Genomic DNA, 16,493 nt, shown 5'->3' on the forward strand with positions numbered 1-16,493 from the left:
TTCTTAAAGAAATTTAGATCCTGGTGATGTCAAAATTAAAATGCTCCGACACAGCAGTTCATCTTCTACAGCTGTATCTTACTGAAGCCCTCACACAAGCACTGGCACAAAGGTGAGGAAGCTTGGTACAGCACTGTTGGAAGAACAAACATTTAGAAGAAAATCTAACTGTCCACACGTGGGAATGCAGTATGTCTCTGTGTATTGACACAAAGATGTTTGCTGTGGTAGACACTTAAGACTGGTTGATTCAACACCAGTGTCCAACTCTTGCACACAGCATCACCCATCTGGCCAATGCTACATAAGTGGAAGGTTTCTTGGGACAGTGCTGAGGGGTGGTAATGGATGTTTCCGGGGAATGACTTATTTATTTCCTAATAAAAGAGAACTAATGTGGTTGAAGCTGCCTTCTCCTCTCTGAATCTTCAGTGTGAGCTAGATGTTTGGAGCTGCAATGGCCATTTTGTGATGATGAGATGATAAGCATGGAGGCAAAAGCCCACTGGCCAGGGATTACAGAGAGGAGACAGAGAGGTTCCTAATGGAACTTTTGACCAGCTACATGAATGCCAGCTGCTGCCTCAGAGAAAATATGAGAAAAATATGTGAGACTTCCCGCATATTTAAATCACTCTATATTTTCTATTACTTGCAGCTAAACACATTCCAATTGAAGTAACTATCAAAGGAAAAAATCAAATTGCCCAGCAATGCACATATTGTCCTATTTCGTAAAATGAAATTGTATATGTATACCTAATAGTTATACAGACATCATAAAATTGGAAAGGTAGTAGTAATTAACCAGTATTGAGCACCTGCTGTGTGACAAGCATACCTTATCACTTTAACCCTCACAATCACTCTGTAAAGGTAGATGTTTTATTGTTTTCACCACTTATAAGTGAGGAATATGAGGCTTCAGGAGCTTTTCCAAAGTTGTACCGTACAACTAGCAGATGGTTAGCCTGGAACCTGGAACCAGGTTCTCTCTGCTCCTAGAGAAAGTGCTTGGAGCACCCTATGCAGACCCCACCCACACACCTGCCTGAGGTGCCTATTACTAGTACTGTGTGTGCTTAGTCCCTCAGTCATGCCTGACTCTCTGCGACCCCATGGGCTGTAGCCTCCCAGGCTCCTCTGTCCATAGGGATTCTCCAGGCCAGAATACTGGAGTGGGTTACCATGCCCTCCTCCAGGGGATCTTCCCAGTCCAGGGTTGAACCCAGGTCTCCCGCATTGCAGGCGGATTTTTTTTTACTGTCTGAGCCACAAGGAAGCCCATTACCAATACAGACCCCACCAGCTCTAATACAGCTATTTCTACAGGGTGGTTTAGGGGATGGGCCGTTTCCACAGTGTTTCCTTTTCAATAAGCAAGTATTATTTTTGTTTTGAAAATACAAATGTAGAGAAATTGGAAAACTAAAGAATTAATAAAGTAACTCTGGTGTTAGGCACTGTGCTGGAAAATTTTTTTTCTTCCAGATTTGAGTATCAACTATAAATATCCACTCAGTCATATAGGCCTTTTGGAATTAAAAAGCATCCTTTTCAAACATATGAAAGAAGCCTGGCTAAGCGGATTGCCAATATTTTGTTATGTGACCTATACCCCAGATAAGTTATCTGCCAGACTGACTCCTGCCCCAGGAAGGAATGAAACCCTGCAGGAAATACATGTGAAGAATACTTTTGAGTCTTTGAATAAGAGTTTTATGACTCATTTTTCTAGTGGCTGGATTTCTCATCTCCTACCTGTTACCAAATGATTGCTTCTTAAGGTCTTTAAAGAAAAAAAGTTCATCAAGAAAAAGCAGGTCTGTGTTCCAGGTTCTATTTACAGCTGACTTATGGCTCCTTGGCAGCCTTCAGGTCAGCCAGCCAGAGAGGTTTCCTTGAGGGCTCGCCCAGTTATCTCAACCACGTGATCTGAGGCACTTTCCCTTAAAGGTCCTGGCACCAAGGTACAGATTTCTAATCAGCTCTGATACTGCGGAGCCACTGATCAGCCCTTAAAGATAAGGCTTTCTTCTGCAGTGAGAAAAGAATCCGAAAAATTACCCGCCGCCATGGGGGACAGAAGCCCCTTCGAAACGGACATGCTCACCCTGACCCGCTATGTTATGGAAAAGGGGCGTCAGGCCAAAGGCACCGGGGAGCTCACGCAGCTGCTCAACTCCATGCTGACGGCCATCAAAGCCATCTCCTCAGCCGTGCGTAAGGCGGGCCTGGCCAACCTGTGAGTGAGATCCCCGACGACACGTTGCGACCCCGGTCCGGTGTGGGTGGGCAGAGCTGCAGGAGTCTGGGCCGGAAACTGGGTCAAAAGTATTAACCCGCACACCCTGCAGGGAAATGGCCTTCCAAGTTTCTGCCAGGTGTGCTTTGACAAGGAGGCCTTTGACTTGTCTCAGGAAAGGCACAAAATTCTTGGAGACATGCTATGGAGAAAAAAAAGCATCATTTTTCCAGTCGCTGTGTATTCTAATGACAACAAGCTCAGGGGCTTGTTCCATGAAAACATATCCTGAGTTAAATCTGAAATCTGTTAGTTGCTTGGTCATGTCTGACTCTTTGAGACCCCATGGACTGTAGCCCACCAGTTTCCTCTGTCCACAGAATTTTCTAGGCAAGAATACTGGAGTGGGTTGCCATTTCCTTCACCAGGGGATCTTCCCGACCCAGGGATTGAACCTGGGTGTCCTGCACTGCAGGCAGATTCTTTACCCTCTGAGCCAACAGAGAAGCCCACCTCTGACAAGGAGACTCTTATTAGCATTCTCACTGGCACAAAGCGACCACCAGGAGACTTGAGACCACTCCTGATGCCCTGGGCAGATAGGAGTGGTTTTACTGTCACGACCTTTGCCCAAAGTTGTCAGGAGCTAGAAATCATTTACCGAATCTTTTTTTCTCTCATTTACCAAATCTTAAGGCCCGTCATCCATCTCCTGTTCATTGCTGAAAGAAGTGTTTTGCTTTTAAAACCAGTTGTTATTTCTTCTCTGTGACTCAACCTTCTGTCCACTTGGTATGCAGGATGCTGGGAGGTGCTGGCCTGGGAGCAGGGAATGAAGGGCCTTCTTCCACTTTGCTCTCTTGGTGCTTCACCCAAGCCCAGGAGGCCAAGTTCAGGCTGTGCTGCTGATCCTCACAGCCAAGGGTCCGGTTCCAGTCTGTGGTGAAAAGGATTAGTCTTTGGGTTTCCACTTTCCTGGTAGCAATTCCAATGGAGGTCCTCTCAGAAGATGAAGAGACCCCATCATTCATTATTATTATTATTCCAAAATGAAGAAATAGCCAAATCCAATAATTAAAAATATTTATTCCTGGGCATTCCCTGATGGCTCAGTGATTAAGACTCTGTGGTTCCATCGCAGGATACATGGGTTTGATCCCTGGTGAGGGAACTAAGATCCTGACAGCCAAGGGACCAAAAAAAAAAAGTAAAAAATATTTATTCTTAACAACTTAGCACTTTTAACACCAAAAACAATGTGATAATTACAGAATTTATTTATATTAATGTAAGGTTTCGTGACCCAGTAACCCAGTAATGAGCTCCAAGTTAGAGGAGATTGTGACTGGCTTCCCTTCTCTCTGTGTGTTGCTTTAACTGTCTTAGTACCTCACTTGGCAGTAATGGCCAACTCCATCTTCAAGGACCTTTGTGAATGTGAGCCACAGCCACTCGTCTCTGTTCTGCTCCTGCCTGATGGTGAGCGGGGCTGCGTGTAGAGCAGTTCCCCAGGCTGTCTGCTGAGTGTTACTCACCTGAATGGGCTCCCCTGTGCAGGGGGCTGGGCAGGGCAGGGGTTGTGGCTAATTGCTGCAGAACTCTGACTTCGTGGTCATGTAGTGTCTAGAGGAAGTGGACTTAGGGATTGGATAATTCAGGTGTTCCTTTGACTTGGTTTTTCATGCCATCTGATTATAGTCAATGACCCACTCTCGCTAGGGACTGTAAAACTGTAAAATGACTTGTATACTAATAGCCTCTAACTAACTTGTGGGGCTGTTGTAAGGCTTAGTAAGCCCATGTGATGATGATTTTGACATTGCCAGCCCCATAATAAGTGCTCAGTAAGTGCTCATTATTTGTTGTTCAGTCACTCAGTCGTGTCCGACTCTTAGATTCCATGGACTGCAGCATGCAAGGCTTCCCTGTCCTTCACCATCTCCTGGAATTTGCTCAAAGTCTTGTCCCTTGAGCTGATGATGCCATCTGACCATCTTATCCTCTGTCATCCCCTTCTCCCCCTGCCCTGCCTGCAATCTTTCCCAACATCAGGGTCTTTTCCAATAAGTTGGCTTTTCACATCAGATGGCCAAAGTATTGAGGCTTCAACTTCAGCATTGGCCCTTCCAATGAATATTCAGTGTTGATTTCCTTAAGAATTGACTGGTTTGATCTCCTTTCTGTCCAAGGGACTCTCAAGAGTCTTCTTCAACACCACAGTTCAAAAGCATGAATTCTTCAGCACTCAGCTTTCTTTATAGTGCAACTCTCACATCCATACATGACTACTGGAAAAACCATAGCTTTGAATATACAGACCTTGGTTGGCAAAGTGATGTCTCTGCTTTTGAATATGCTGTCTATATTTGTCATAGCTTTTCTTCCAAGGAGCAAGTGTCTTTTGATTTTGTGGCTGCAGTCACTGTCTGCAGTGATTCTGGAGCCCAGGAATAATATCTGCCACTGTTTCCACTTTTTTCCTCAACTATTTGCCACAAAGTGATGGGACAGGATGCCATGATACTAGTTTTTTGAATGTTGAGTTTCAAGCCAGCTTTTTCACTCTCCTCTTTCGTCCTCACCAAGAGGCTCTTTAGTTCCGTTTCCCTTCTGCCATTAGAGTGCTATCACCTGCATATCTGAGGTTGTTGGGTTCCAAGCCCAGTTCAGTTCAGTCGCTCAGTTGTATCTGGCTCTTTGCGACCCCACGGACTGCAGCACACCAGACTTCCCTGTCTGTCACCAACTCCCGGGGATTGCTCAAACTCAGGTCCAAACCTGGGGAATTTGCGGGCTAACAGGTCGATGTTGCCAACTGACCACTAGGTGGCGGGCGCAGCCTGTGGAAACAAGATGTCAGAATTTCACACTTCACCGGAGGACAGGGGCAGGATTAAGCTTGACAGAGACCATGTGTTCTGCCGATTCAGATATTTCTGTCTCTTTCCCATTTAGGGGGCTTCAAGCACCTCATTCCTCTGCTTCCTCTTTATGGGAAGATATTTCTAGGCACATGCTCCATAAATGCAAAACTGATCTGAAAGTCTCATATTTTTCTTCTTTTTTTCCTGCTTCCTGCTATAGGAAGAAGGGAATGTTAGCATTCTGGGAATGCTGTCCCCAGAATCCTCTCCACAGCTTCCTAATGTCAAAATGCAGAACAATTCATTTATAATATGTCAGTAAAGTTTTAACATTAGTAAAAGCAGTAAGAAGATACTGTCTATGGCTTATAAAGCATTTTCCTGTCCATGATCTAACTTGGAGCAGTTGTCAGGCAATTAGATCTCTTGTGAATGAGCTTCCATTCTTTCTGGAAGGAGAGGTGTTGATGGAGGGATTGTAGGAAGGGAGGGAGACGGAGCAACATGCCCAGTTCCTGCAAGGAGGGTGCACAGGGTGGGCTGAGAGGTAGGGTAAGGACAGGGTTAGTGTGGTGTTGGGGAGCGGTGTTTGCAAAACACCGAACAGAGAGCCTGTTTCTCTTCCCCACCACCCACAGGCCCCAGGCACCCCAGCTTTTCATTCTCCAATAGAAGCTGCATTAAACAAGAAAATCGAGTTCACAGGGTTTGTGAACACTGTAAATGCTGATGCAGAACAATCTAGTTTTGTCACTGTGTACTTGTTTGCTTTTATTTTGAAGTAGAAGGTACAGTCTTTGAGGTCAGTCTACCAGTATCATTTTCCAAGGCAGATCTCATCACATCAGACATCAAGTGATGGGAGACACCTCTTGGGGAGAGGGGGGATGTTGTCAGTCAGGGAAAGGGATGGGAAATGAGTTGTCTCCCAGTTTAGGGTAAATCAGTGGCTCTCAACCCTGGCTACTTGCTAGAAACACTTGAAGAATCCTTCAGTAAATAAATGGTGTTAACAAAAAGGAGAGGAAGGTATTACTTTCCTGCCATCCATTCTTTGTAATTCAGTGAAGGTATACTGAACCTCTGAGTACTGTGGAAACAGGCACAGTGAGGCATAGCTCTTACCTTCAGTGAGCAGACAATCCAGCAGGGAGGACATTCCCATGAACAGACTGTGAGCTGCTGTGGAAGGGCTGACAGGGCTGTGTCTGGTATGTGGTGGGACCAGGGAAGCTTCTGGAAGATGTTAGGAGGGCTAAGCTGTCAGTGGGCAGAAAGCACTCCCATGGGGTGGGGGGACACCCCATGACTGAAGGTGGGAAAGAGAAAAGCAGCTTGTGGGGTACTGGTGGCCTCAGGACCTTTGCGGCTGTTGGAATGTGGAAGGCTGGAGGGGAGTGATAGCCATGTGGCTCATGGAGAAACGAGCATGAAGCCAGGGGACAGTGAACCAGGAGTCCATGGAAGGCAGATGTGTGCACACGCAGGGTTCCAGAGGCTGAGGGTGAAAGGCTAAGCGGCAAGGCCAAGTGTGGGGCCAGGGCTCCCTTGATAGGGTCTGAAGCCAAGTATGGGGGACTTGGGGACTCTGGGAGAGATGGGGGTGATCTGACTGGCTTTTTAGAAGGTTCCTAACCACGAGGACGGGAGCCGGAGACTTTAGATAGCAATCCTCTATAACCCAAAGCACCCAAATAGAATTTTTACACTGCCACTCTTTCTTATATTGCTTGGTAATGGTAATAAAGAACCAAATTAAATTTTATCCCTAATTTCCTTCTTTATTCAAGTAATGCCAGGCTACAGCAGAACAGTTTTTATTTCAGCCCAACAGGCCACTATTTGAGGATAATCAACAAATACTAGAAATTCCAAGGCTGGAAATCCACAGTCCTTTACTTTTTAAAGTTTTTAATTATGGCGATGTGTCTGACTTTATGAACTCCCCCTCCGTCCTTCAGGGCCCCGAGGGAGGCGGGGGTGGGGCAGAGTTGTACATTAGTAAGATTGAATCCTGTAGTGTTACTGATATGACTAGGAACTTGCAACAGTGGCTCCGAGCCAGGGTAAGAACCAGCGCTGTGAGACAGGACGCATTCGGTCGTATTTATCATCTGGAGACCCTGGAGCCATGAAGGGAAAAGAGGGATACAGGGGAGGTGTCCTGGCGTCCTGGCATCTTCGCTGGAGTCCTGGGCTCCCTTCCTGATTTCCTCCAGCTTTTTGCCGTCTTAGGTACGGAATCGCGGGAAGCGTGAACGTGACGGGGGATGAGGTGAAGAAACTGGACGTGTTATCCAATGCCCTGGTGATCAACATGCTCCAGTCCTCCTACAGCACCTGCGTCCTGGTGTCGGAAGAGAATAAAGAAGCCATTATCACCTCCAAGGAGAAGAGGGTACGTGTGGCAGCCGGGCTGAGGTTCTTCTGTTCACCAGTGGAGGGCGCAACTGAGCTGGGAAGAATCTGATTGCCTTGCTTTATTTCAGTTTCTGGGATTTTTTTCTCTATTGCTTAATTTTTGTTTTCCAGAAACCACGGTTTGCATATTTCTTTACTTTGAAGTTTTTTGCTGTTTAGTCAAAGAGACTCCATAATAAGGAAGTGATTCATTCAGGAAATAAATCAGAGTGCTTTACCAAAACTTATCAGTGGACAGGGTTCATCTTGGGTTTTCACCTACTGTATTAGTAACAAGTTCCAACGTTTTGGAGCTTGAAAATCAGGTCCAGTAAAAAGTAGAGTTCCTGGGAAGAGCGATATTTTTGGTCTTTTACTTTTCTCATCCCCACAATCTTCGCCCCTTCCCCAAGGGGGTTTGGTTTTAGCAGAGATTTCCTCATGCCTGGCAACCTGTTAGACTACAACAGAAAAGAAATTGTAAAGATTGTTGCTCTTGCCTTAATACAATGGTAAACTTGTTTAGTTCATGGCATGCCTGGGGAGGGTCTATATTCAGTATGGTTCCACAGTTTATTTTTTAAAAAATTCGTGGCCAAAAATTTAACCCATGATCAGTTGCGATACAGTAATACCACATAAATGCCAGTACTGTTGGCTCTTGTTTTATACACTGGATCTTGAGGACAAGGTGCCATTGCTTTATGATTAGCTGAAAGGATGGAAAAAGTAAAGCCAAATTTATTAAACACTTACTATATACTGGGGATTGTGCAAAAGCCCTTTGTACTTGTCTCACGTAATTCAGGCTAAGTCACACCTGTTATTCTCAACTGTCACACCGGCTCCTGAACATTCTCCAGTGTGTGCTTGATGTTGAGCAAATAACTGCTGAATGCATGCAGGCATGAATGAATGAGCTGATTTGGATTATCTACAGGGAGAGTGAGAGATTTCCAAGTTTATGGATTCCACTCCCCTACCCCCACCTCCTATTGAGAAAGAAGGAAGGAAAGCCAAATTAATCTAGGGCACTACTCATTGGAAAGTCAGGGGAAAAGTAGCTAGGCAGTGGGAGAAATGACTCCCATTTTACTTGATGTTGTACTGGCAGTATTTAATGAGCCAGGAGACCCCAGTCCCCATCATTAAGGCTCTCACAGAACCTCGTACCTAGGCGGTCAGTAAAAATTATCTGGTGATTTCTTTCCACTGAGTTGTCTGTGACAGCAGCATGGGCGGACATGAGGGACCTGGTATCCCAGGACCCCACCTGGTCTGTCTTCTGGTCTTCACGTCAGAAAGGAAAGGCAGATGCCGCAAAACCCAAAGGAATACTTTTATTCTCTGGATGTACTTTCATACAGCTGCTATCTTAATAAGAGAGGCCCAGAGGCCCTGGGACCTTGTTCTGAAGTTTTGTTTTGATAAAAATGTGCCAAAATGAAGAAAGCCTGTCTGGGGAAAAGCTTGATGTATCAGTAATTCAATAACGACCTTACTATGGACTTAGGTAGAACTTGCCCAAGTTTATCTGAAGCTTCTCCAACTCCTTCCAGCATGGTGCCCAGTTCAGACCAGTTCCTCTCACACCTTCAGCAATTCCCAGTGGTCCCAGGTAGGAGGGGAGGATGAAGCCAGAGTAGGTGGGAGTAAAGATATTTGGGGGTAGGTGGGAATCAGCTAATCTGATTAATCAGCTAATCTTCACCCCCTGTGGGAATCAGCTAATCTGTTTATGGGCAAGTGAGCTGTGAACTGCACAATTAATATATGTGGATATGCTCTGCATTCCTTAAGTAATTGTAATTGTAATTTTTGATAAGGATATCCCTTTGGTCTAAGTCGCTTCTGATGGGGTTTTACCTGCCAGACTCAGCCACTTACACAGAGTGTGTTCACTGGAACAGAGTGTTGAATTACGCAGTGTATTGACCTGTGTTGATCAGGTGTTCTGCCTTCTGTGCACGTAGGGGAAATACGTGGTCTGCTTTGACCCTCTGGACGGATCTTCCAACATTGACTGCCTGGCTTCCATTGGAACCATATTTGCCATCTACAGAAAGGTGAGCAAACAGTCTGCTCTTTAACACCTCCTTCCTCTGATGGTTTCAGGAAGGTTCCTGGGCTCAGAGCCACGAGTCTGGAGTTCTAACCTTTGTCCTCCCACTAACCAGACACACCACAGCAAGCAAGCTACGAACCTCCCTCTGCCTCAGAATCCTCATTGAAGACCCAAGTCAGTATTTTCCCTCAGCCCTTGTCTCAGTGTTCATGGGAAGGCAGGGTGAGAGGATACATGGGACCTTATTTTGAAAATCTGGGTGTGATACAAATGCCAGACATGGAGTTAAGTTCCAAGCGACATCTGAAGGCCCCTGTGTTCCTTCCTTGTGTATCTCACATCTTATTGCATTCATTTTCTGTTGCTGCTGTAACAATTCACACGCATTTAGAGGTTTAAAACAACACCCATTTATTGTGTCCCAGTTCTTGGGTCAGAAGTCTGACAGCATGGCTGAGCTGTATCTGATAAGGCCAAAATCTGGGTGTTAGCTGGCTTGGTCTCCTACTGAGAAGAGCTCGCTTCCAGGCTTATTGAGGTTGTTGGCAAAATTCAATGAAATAGTCAATATCCACCCTCTCAATAGGTGCAGTTTTTTGTTCTTGTGATGAGCAACTCTCACATTAGTTGCTCAGTCATGTATGACTCTTTGCCACCCCACAGACTGTAGCCCACCAGGCTCTTCTGTCCATGGAGTTCCCCAGGCAAGAATACTGGAGAGAGTTGCCATCCCCTTCTCCAGGAGACCTTCCCAACCCAGGAATCGAACCTGGGTCTCCCACATTGCAGGCAGATTCTTTATCATCCGAGTCACCAGGGAAACCCCATAGCAGCTTTCAAATATACAGTGTGGTATTGTTAACTGTAGTCACCATGCCATCTATTACATCCCAAGGACTTATTTATTTTATAACTGGACGTTTATATCTTTGACTACCTTCACTCCCTTCACCTACCTCCATCCCCTGATTCTGGCAACCACCAATCTGTTCTATGAGTTGGGTTGTTTTTTTTTTTGAGTCCACATATAAATGAGATCATACAGTACTTATCTTTCTCTGGCTTATTTCATCTAGCATAACACTGTCAAAGTTCATTCATATCATCACAAATTGCAGGATTTCCTTCTTTTTCATGGCTGAATTATATATATATACATACATTTGAAATAGTGATTTCATTTCCTTCATGTTTATACTAAAAAGTATAATTCCTGGAAATTATATATAGCTCTATTTTTAATTTTCTGAAGAACCACCACACTGTTTTCCATAGTGGTTGTACCAGTTTACATTCCCACGGGCAGTTCACAAGGGTTCTGTTTTCTCCACATCCTCACCAACACGTGTCCTCACTCATCTTTTTTATTTAGTCCTTCTGGCAGGTGTGAGGTGATATCTCATTGTGGTTTTGATCTGCCTTTCCCTGATGGTTAATGATGTTAGACATCTTTTCATGTACCTGTTGGCCCTTTGTATGTCTTCTTTGGAAAAATGTCTATTTGGTCAGATTGTGTTTTTTGCCATTAAGTTGTGTGAGTTCTTTATATATTCTGGATATTCATCCCTTATTCTATGTATAATCTGCAAACGGTTTTTGCCTTTTCCTTTTTTATGATGGTCTTAATAGCATCTTAAGACCAACTGATTTAAAAATGAAAAGGAATAATGAATGAGGCTGTGCATGTGTGCCGACAGTGGATATGTTGGAAATCTCTATTTCTTTCCCACAATTTTTATGTGATTCTAAAACTGTTCTAAGAAAATGAAGTCTGAAACAAAAAAGAGAGGAATATTATTATATATAATATGGGCTATTCACATATGGATTTTGGTGATTTTTGAACACAGAGGTTTTGTCTTAAAATTTAAGCAAAACACAGGCTCTGAAGGCTAGTCCAAATAACCACAGATTCTCTCTGATTGTATTGCTAAAGAAGGGGGACAATATTGCTTAATGCTCTAGTGAGAGAGCAGGTCGCTTCAGAGCTCTAATTACAAAAAAAAAAAAAAAAACTGCAAAAGAAATGACACTGTAAATAAAATTAACAGGCAGATGACAATTGAGGAAAATGTTTGCAACATATAAGGCACTTATATTTTTCATATGTAAAAAGCAAATCAACAATGCTTGCATGCCAAGTTGCTTCAGTCATGTCCGACTGTGCTACCCTATGGACTGTAGCCCACCAGGCTCCTCTGTTAGTGGGATTCTCCAGGCAAGAATATTGGAGGTTGCTGAGCCCTCCTTCAGGGGATCTTCTTGACCCAGGGATTGAACCCAAGTCTCTCATGTCTCCTGCATTGGCGGGCAGGTTCTTTACCACTAGCGCCACCTGGGAAGCCCAAAATCAACAATAAGAAGATGACTGTCTAGATAGAAAAGTAACCAATGACGTGAAACAGGCAACTTACACAATAAGAAATAAAATGGTCAATTAATATATAAAATTTTACTTTATTAATTATACAAAATGGAAACTAAAGCAAGTATCTTTTTTTTTTCCCACCCATCAAGTTGACCAAGTTGAAAAAAAAAAAAAAAAAAAGCACTATCTTATGTTTATCAGATTAAATTAAAATGAAAGCTCTTGTCACTGGTACCAGCCTTGTCATGGTGAATGGGCTTGCATAACTCTGTGAAGTTATGAACCATACTGTGCAGGGCCACTCAGGACAGATGAGTCATAGTGAAGAGATGTGACAAAATGTGGTCGACTGGAGGAGGCAATGGCAACACACTCCAGTATTTTTGCCAGGAGAACTCCATGAACAGTATGAAAAGATAAAAACATATGACACTAAAAGATGAGCCCCTCAGGTTGGAAGGCATCTAATATGATACTGGGAAGAATGAAGGGCAATTACTAACAGGTTCAGAAAGAATGAAGCCGCTGATCAAGGAGGAGACGGCAAGACTGAACATCTGTTTCTTAGTAGATGTTAGTGAACATTACATGTTAGGAATTAGTGAACTAAAATGGATGGGAATGGGTGAATTTAATTCAGGTAATCATTGTATCTACTACTGTGAGTAAGAATCCATTAGAAGAAATGGAGTAACCCTTATAACAACAAAAGTGTCTGAAATGCAATACTTTGGAGCAACCTCAAAAATGGCAGAATGATCTTAGTTCATTTTCAAGGCAAACCATTCAGCGTGACAGTAATCTAAGTCTATGCCCCAACCACTGATGGTGAAGAAGCTGAAGTTGGCCAGTTCTGTGAAGATCTACAACACATTTGGGAACTAGAACCAATAAAAGATGTCCTTTTCATCATAGGGGATTGTAAAAATAAGGAATGCAAAACTAGGAAGTCAAGAGATGCCTGGAGTAACAGTCAGGTTTGGTCTTGGAGTACAAGATGAAACAAGGCAAAGACTAACAGAATGTTGTCAAGAGAAAGCAATGGTCAGAGCAAACATCCTCTTACAACAGCACAAGCGAGGACTCTACACATGGACATCACCAGATGGTCAATATTGAAATCAGATTATGTTCTTTGCAGCCAAAGATGCAGAAGCTCTATACAGTCAGTGAAGACAAGACTGGGAGCTGACTGTAGCTCAGGTCATGAGTTCCTTATTGCAAAATTCAGGTTTAAATTGAAAAAAGTAGTGGAAACCACTAGGCTATTCAGTTCAGTTCAGTTCAGTAGCTCAGTCGTGTCCAACTCTTTGCAACCTCAGGGACTGCAGCACGCCATGCCTCCCTGTCCATCACCAACTCCTGGAGCTTACTCAAACTCATGTCCATTTCATCTTCTCTGATCCCCTTCTCCTCCTGCCTCCATCTTTCCCAGCATCAGAGTCTTTTCAAATGAGTCAATTCTTCACATCAGGTGGCCAAAGTATTTGAATTTCAGCTTCAACATCAGCATCAGTCCTTCCAATGAATATTCAAATGATTTCCAAAGAATAGCAAGGAGAGATAAGAAAGCCTTCCTCAGTGATCAATGCAAACAAATAGAGGAAAACAACAGAATAGGAAAGACTAGAGATCTCTTCAAGAAAATTAGAGATACCAAGCGAACATTTCATGCAAAGATGGGCTCAATAAAGGATAGAAATGGTATGCACCTAACAGAAGCAGAAGATATTAAGATGTGGCAAGAATACACAGAAGAACTATTCAAAAAAGATCTTCACAACCCAGATAATCACAATGGTGTGATCACTCACCTAGAGCCAGACATCCTGGGATGTGAAGTCAAGTGGGGTAAAGGAACAGGATAAATGCCCACCAAACCAAACAAAAGAGGAAGAGATAGGGAATCTACCTGATAAAGAATTCCAAATAATGATACTAAAAATGATCCAAAACCTTGAATACAAATTGGAGTTACAGATAAATAGCCTGGAGACAAGGATCGAGAAGATGCAAGAAAGGTATAACAAGGACCTAGAAGAAACAAAAAAGAGTCGATATATAATGAATAATGCAATAAATGAGATAAAAAACACTCTGGAGGGAACCAACAGTAGAATAACAGAGGCAGGAGATAGGATAAGTGAGATAGAAGATAGAATGGTGAAATAAATGAAACAGAGAGGAAAAAAGAAAAAAGAATGAAAAGAAATGAAGACAACCTCAGAGACCTCTGGGACAATGTTAAATGCCCCAACATTTGAATCATAGGAGTCCCAGAAAAAGAAGACAAAAAGAAAGACCATGAGAAAATATTTGAGGAGATAATAGTTGAAAACTTCCCTAAAATGGGGAAGGAATCCAAGTCCAAGAAACCCAGAGAGTCCCAAACAGGATAAACCCAAGGCAAAACACCCCAAGACACATACTAATCAAATTAACGAAGATCAAACACAAAGAACAAATATTAAAAGCACCAAGGGAAAAACAACAAATAACACACAAGTGGATTCCCATAAGGATAGCAGCTGATCTTTCAATAGAAACTCTTCAGGCCAGGAGGGAATGGCAGGACTTATTTAAAGTGATGAAAGAAAATAACCTACCACCCAGATTACTGTATCCAGCAAGGATGCCATTCAAATATGAAGGAGGAAAAAAAAACAAATATGAAGGAGGAATCAAAAGCTTTACAGACAAGCAAAAGCTGAGCGAATTCAGCACCACCAAACCAGCTCTCCAACAAATGCTAAAGGATCTTCTCTAGACAGGAAACACAAAAAGGGTGTATAAACTCGAACCCAAAAACAATAAAGTAAATGGCAATGGGATCATACTTATCAATAATTACCTTAAATGTAAATGGGTTGAATGCCCCAACCAAAAGACAAAGACTGGCTGAATGGATACAAAAACAAGACCCCTATATATGTTGTCTACAAGAGATCCACCTCGAAACAAGGGACACATACAGACTGAAAGTTAAGGGCTGGAAAAAGATATTCCACGCAAATAGAGACCAAAAGAAAGCAGGAGTAGCAATACTCATATCAGATAAAATAGACTTTAAAACAAAGGCTGTGAAAAGAGACAAAGAAGGACACTACATAATGATCAAAGGATCAATCCAAGAAGAAGATATAACAATTGTAAATATATATGCACCCAGCATAGGAACACCACAATATGTAAGACAAATGCTAACAAGTATGAAAGGGGAAATTAAATAACACAATAATAGTGGGAGACTTTAATACCCCACTCACACCTATGGATAGATCAACTAAACAGAAAATTAACAAGTAAACACAAACTTTAAATGATACAATAGACCAGTTAGACCTAATTGATATTTATAGGATATTGCACCCCAAAACAATGAATTTCACCTTTTTCTCAAGTGCACACAGAACCTTCTCCAGGACAGATCACATCCTGGGCCATAAATCTAGCCTTGGTAAATTTAAAAAAAATGGAAATCATTCCAAGCATCTTTTCTAACCACAATGCAGTACGATTACATGTCAATTACAGGAGAAAAACTATTAAAAATTCCAACATATGGAGGCTGAACAACACGCTGCTGAATAACTAATAAATCACAGAAGAAATAAAAAAGAAATTAAAATATGCATTGAAATGAATGAAAATGAAAACACAACAACCCAAAACCTATGGGACACTGTAAAAGCAGTGCTAAGGGGAAGGTTCATAGCAATACAGGCTTACCTCAAGAAACAAGAAAAAAGTCAAATAAATAACCTAACTGTACACCTAAAGCAACTAGAAAAGGAAGAAATGAAGAACCCCAGGGTTAGTAGAAGGAAAGAAATCATTAAAATTAGGGCGGAAATAAATGCAAAAGAAACAAAAGAGACCATAGTAAAAACCAACAAAGCCAAAAGCTGGTTCTTTGAGAAGATAAATAAAATTGACAAACCATTAGCCAGACTCATCAAGAAACAAAGGGAAAAAAATCAAATCAACAAAATTAGAAACTAAAACGGAGAGATCACAACAGACATCACAGAAATACAAAGAATCATAAGAGACTATTATCAGCAACTATATGCAAATAAAGCGGACAACTTGGAAGAAATGGACAAATTCTTAGAAAGAACAACTTTCCAAAACTGAACCAGGAAGAAATAGGAAATCTTAACAGACCCATCACAAGCACGGAAACTGAAACTGTAATCAGAAATCTTCCAACAAACAAAAGCCCAGGACCAGACGGCTTCACAGCTGAATTCTACCAAAAATTTAGAGAAGAGCTAACATCTATCCTAGTCAAACTCTTCCAGAAAATTGCAGATGAAGGTAAACTTCCAAACTCATTCTATGAGGCCACCATCACCCTAATACCAAAACCTGACAAAGATGCCACAAAAAAAGAAAACTATAGGCCAATATCACTGATGAACATAGATGCAAAAATCCTTAACAAAATTCTAGCAAACAGAATCCAACAACATATTAAAAAGATCATACATTGTGACCAAGTGGGCTTTATCCCAGGGATGCAAGGATTCTTCAATATCTGCAAATCAG

The 16,493-nt window shown here is 42.5% G+C and overlaps 1 protein-coding gene across 1 annotated transcript in view; it reads left to right on the plus strand.

Annotated features, from left to right (window-relative positions):
- The first annotated feature begins 1,942 nt into the window (after window positions 1–1,942).
- Window positions 1,943–16,493, plus strand: part of FBP2 (fructose-1,6-bisphosphatase 2) — a 44,323-nt gene continuing 29,772 nt past the window's right edge. Inside the window, exons 1-3 of the mRNA XM_010836045.1 lie at window positions 1,943–2,245; window positions 7,345–7,507; window positions 9,483–9,575. Of these exons, the coding sequence (XP_010834347.1) occupies window positions 2,076–2,245; window positions 7,345–7,507; window positions 9,483–9,575 (426 nt within the window). The 5' untranslated portion in view covers window positions 1,943–2,075. The remainder of the gene's footprint in view (window positions 2,246–7,344; window positions 7,508–9,482; window positions 9,576–16,493) is intronic.

This window comes from Bison bison, unplaced genomic scaffold (assembly GCF_000754665.1).
Source record: "Bison bison bison isolate TAMUID 2011002044 unplaced genomic scaffold, Bison_UMD1.0 scf7180017864057, whole genome shotgun sequence".
Taxonomy (NCBI): Eukaryota; Metazoa; Chordata; class Mammalia; order Artiodactyla; family Bovidae; genus Bison; species Bison bison.